The sequence below is a fragment of the Cynoglossus semilaevis genome, chromosome 7, assembly GCF_000523025.1.
Source record: "Cynoglossus semilaevis isolate Cse_v1.0 chromosome 7, Cse_v1.0, whole genome shotgun sequence".
NCBI classification, from domain to species: domain Eukaryota; kingdom Metazoa; phylum Chordata; class Actinopteri; order Pleuronectiformes; family Cynoglossidae; genus Cynoglossus; species Cynoglossus semilaevis.
Genome location: NC_024313.1, coordinates 1,909,273 through 1,913,099, shown reverse-complemented (window position 1 = coordinate 1,913,099; position 3,827 = coordinate 1,909,273). Strand labels below are relative to the sequence as shown.

Genomic DNA, 3,827 nt, shown 5'->3' with positions numbered 1-3,827 from the left:
CTAAGTGTTAAATACGCCTGTGATTCCAGCTGCACCGCTCCATTAATGAAGATTGTGGCATGCAATGACCTTTGACCCTGCGCGCTCCCTTTTGTGCGGCGTTGGCACCGACAGCGCTGAGGCGTTTCCTGGGTTTCCGGGGGGCTAATAACGCTGCCTGACCCACGTGGTTTATTAAAATAACCCGCAACCGTACGGCGACTGGAGAAGTAACAAGGTGTAATAACTGAAATTATGAAGCGGAGCGTCTCGGCGGCGCATTCGTGATTCGTGGGTCTCATGACGATCGCTGACAATGAATAACTCAGCGAAGCTCAGAACACCGAAAAGATCTCAGGGCATTTCGTGATTACACCAATCTGAACGCATAAATGAGCTTTATTACTGCTGCCAAAATTCGCACATCAGAGCTAGCCCTCCCCTCCCCCCGGCAACCTTGGAAGATGTTTTGCAGATCCTTTACATTCTTGTCTTGGCAACTCAAAACACATTAGCTGCTTTTGGAACCAGAGGGATTGTGGGGGATGACCAGGATTGATTGAAAAACCAAGTCTGTGTTCCAAAATGGGCTAAAAATGGCACACTTTTTTTTCATCCTATGGCTGGGTTTGCGACTTATACTCAGTTGCGACATATATTAAAATATATAATTTCACATGTTTGTTATTTTCACAGTGACAGCCACTAGAGGGCACTCTAGGCTTGTGTACCAGTATCTGCTACTCCTGTACCACTGAAAATATACGTGGTTGTTATTTTCACACAGACAGCCGCTAGAGGGCACCGGTGCGACTTATACTCCGGAGCGACTTATAGCCCGGAGAATACGATAAATATTTTTTTGTGAGTGATCACTTTCATTAACTGCACTTCAAATGATTTGAGCGTCTTTCGTGAGATGATTTGCTGTAATCCAGTAGACAGTCCCTAAATCTTGAACGTTTTCCTTTTTTTTTTTTTCTGGAAAGAAGCGCATGTGTCACTTCCGCATATTTATGGGTAACTTATTACATGTGCTGCATGACTATGTCCACCAGACATCTTTGTCCCTTAAATTTCTTGTCAAAAACCTGTCTGTTTTGCACTAGCTACACGCAAAGCTTCACGTCCTGAATTTTGCAGCTGTCTCACAAAGTGCGTTCAGTTAAACTTGAGAATCCGACGATTAGGGGGCAGTTTACGTGTTGTGCAGTTCGATTTTTTTTGTACGTGTTTTCTTCCCTCCAACTTTACGAGACCCTCTAGCGCCCCCTAGAGGCCTGAGGGGACCTTTACCAAAAAACCTACATTTAGTCTTTTTAAAAAAAGAGCTTTTCACCGCCTCTAACTTCCAGTATTTGACTTTATCTCAAATATTTATATCCAATTCTATGTCCAATCTCAGTTCTGGAGCAGATCAAAAGATAAAAATACTAGCTTCCAATCTGACGTTATTGCTGCGTAATGAAATGTAGTGAGGTTCACAATTCAGGAGTTCTAAGATTGCAGTACGGTGGGTTAGTGATAGTGTCTCCGTACTCCCTTTCTTCAGCCATTATCTGCAGCCAACATTGTTACCACGGGAGCGAAAAAAATAGAGAGAGAGAGAGAGAGAGAGAGAAAAAAGCCTCACAGGGCTGTGATTTAGAGAAAATACAGTTCAAGCTACCGAACCCACGCAGACGTTTATTTTTCGGGCCGCTGTGTCCTTGCAGTGCAGTTCAGCGCATAACAGATTCTGCGTAGCCGCAGAGCCGCAGAGGGAGCAGGGACAAAGCACTGCTCTGGTACAGCAGGTGTCTGCACTGCTGTGTCCACTGTCTATGTCTCAGCAAGCGCTCAGGGATTTACCAAGTCTGGCACGTGATGTATGACATATGGTGTGAGAGAGAGACAAATAGAGAGTCGAACGTACTCAGCTGACAGTTACGTACGACTGGGCACATTAATGTTCCCTTCTAGGTAACAGATTTGCTCCCGCTACGACTTATGTAAGGGCAGACCCATTACTGCAGCTTAGAATAATAAAAAAAAAAATATTTTGACTACTCAGATTAAGTGATTTTAATACTCCGAAGATTGACATAGTTTCGGTTTTTAGATGGGAAGGATGGCGAAACCTTTCATTTACCAAGTAATATCCGAAAATTTGTTTCAAATATCATCTTTGCTTCAGACTGCAGAAACGCATGTGATCACGTGACCGGGACTATAATTTACATGCAAGATCGTAAAATATGGAAAGGGAGGCGTTTGATAACATTCACAGAGAATTATTTACAGGGATCTCGAGTTGTTTTCATCTCATTCCTTTCTGGTCTTGCTTGGAGTCGCGAGCTTCCGCCTCAGGGTTAAAATCGCAGGAACGGAACTTAGAAAGAACTCGAGAATTTGAAGGTCTCTTATTCGAGTGCCTTGTTTGAACTTGGAGGTTCTCGTACAAGGACGCTTTAAGGTCTATGAGCCTCTTCACCTTTTTACCAGGCAATCACTGTACCTTGACAGAAAAAAAAAAAAGTCACCAAAGATGAGGTTCTGAATAATACGGCAGATTATTGGCATTTTAATACTATGCTATTCCTAGCTGCCTTTTTTTTTTTTTTTTTTTTGAGAAGCAGAAAAGTCATTCTATAGAAAGCAGACATGAAAGGAAGTGGACCAGTGTATATAGAAGTCAGGAATGATAGATGGCTGTATGGGAATCAGATTTGATCTACAGTTAGTAAAGGTGAATGGGCTTGAATAACTGCGGTCGACCATGTGAAACTCAGAAGAGATTGCAGGTAGAATGGAGTGGCTGTTAAAGAAGTGATGTGTGAGAGGTTAAATATGGAGCTGTCAGGAGAGAGAAAAAGAATAAGACCCAAGAGGAGAGGTTTGGACATTGTGGGGGGAAAAAAAAAAAAAAGAGCATTATGATGATTTATGGAACAGTAGGGGAAGCAGGAGCAATAGAGTGATAAAGATCGCGGGATCTTTGAAAAGAAGAGCACTCCATACTGTTTGTCCATGTTGTTTTAATCTACAAAACTTATTTATTGAAGCCCTGGTTGACAGAAATACAAGTTCTAATCCAGTGGCCCCAAACCTCTGGCGTAGGGGCCCACTTTCAGTCCGCAAACACCTCACATCTGGCCCATGACTTGGTGCCAACAATATTTTATTTTAATAAATTTCTATTATTAAAATATTTTTGTTGGTTGTTAACAGACTGAGGAAATTTTTTTTTACCAACTCTTTGAACAGTATTTATCCATCCATTTTCATTTGCTTATTTGTTACCGGGTCGCGAGGGCAGCAGTCTCTATGACTGCCACCCAAATTACACTGCACCGTACCAACCCCCTCTGAACCTTCCTGTGGGTGGTGAGTCCACTGGAAGGTACCAACCGCCCTAACCAGGATTTTACTCTTGCCCAGTAGGGTGCACCCTGGGGTTCCACACCAATGACAGAGACATTGCCTCTGGGCCAAACGCCAAACAAAATATCTGGGAGCTTTTGTCGTGATCATCAAACACTGATGTGACCCCCAAACAAAGTCACTCTGCTTATTCGAGTTTGAGACCCCAGCTCTAACCTATTTAACTGCTGTAAATCCACAGGCCCTGCCGTCCCTGTCGGAGTAGATGTCCAGGTGGAAAGCTTGGACAGCATATCGGAAGTCGACATGGTAAGCTGTCTAGACGTAAATGTGAAACAATGCACAGGTAGGGGGGGGGTAAACGTGGATTAAAAAGAGTTGTAGCATTACATTGTGCCATGACAGGAAGCTGGCAGGACCCAAATGCAGCATGGGGGGTGGGGGGGGGGGGGGTCCGCTTTCAAAAAGCTCATCTACTAGCAAAA

The 3,827-nt window shown here is 43.6% G+C and overlaps 1 protein-coding gene across 1 annotated transcript in view; it reads left to right on the top strand.

The window, feature by feature from the left end:
- Nucleotides 1–3,827, top strand: part of LOC103380695 (gamma-aminobutyric acid receptor subunit rho-2) — a 26,737-nt gene that overhangs the window by 10,044 nt on the left and 12,866 nt on the right. The window contains exon 3 of the mRNA XM_025057043.1: nt 3,584–3,666. Coding sequence (XP_024912811.1) covers nt 3,584–3,666 — 83 coding nt within the window. The remainder of the gene's footprint in view (nt 1–3,583; nt 3,667–3,827) is intronic.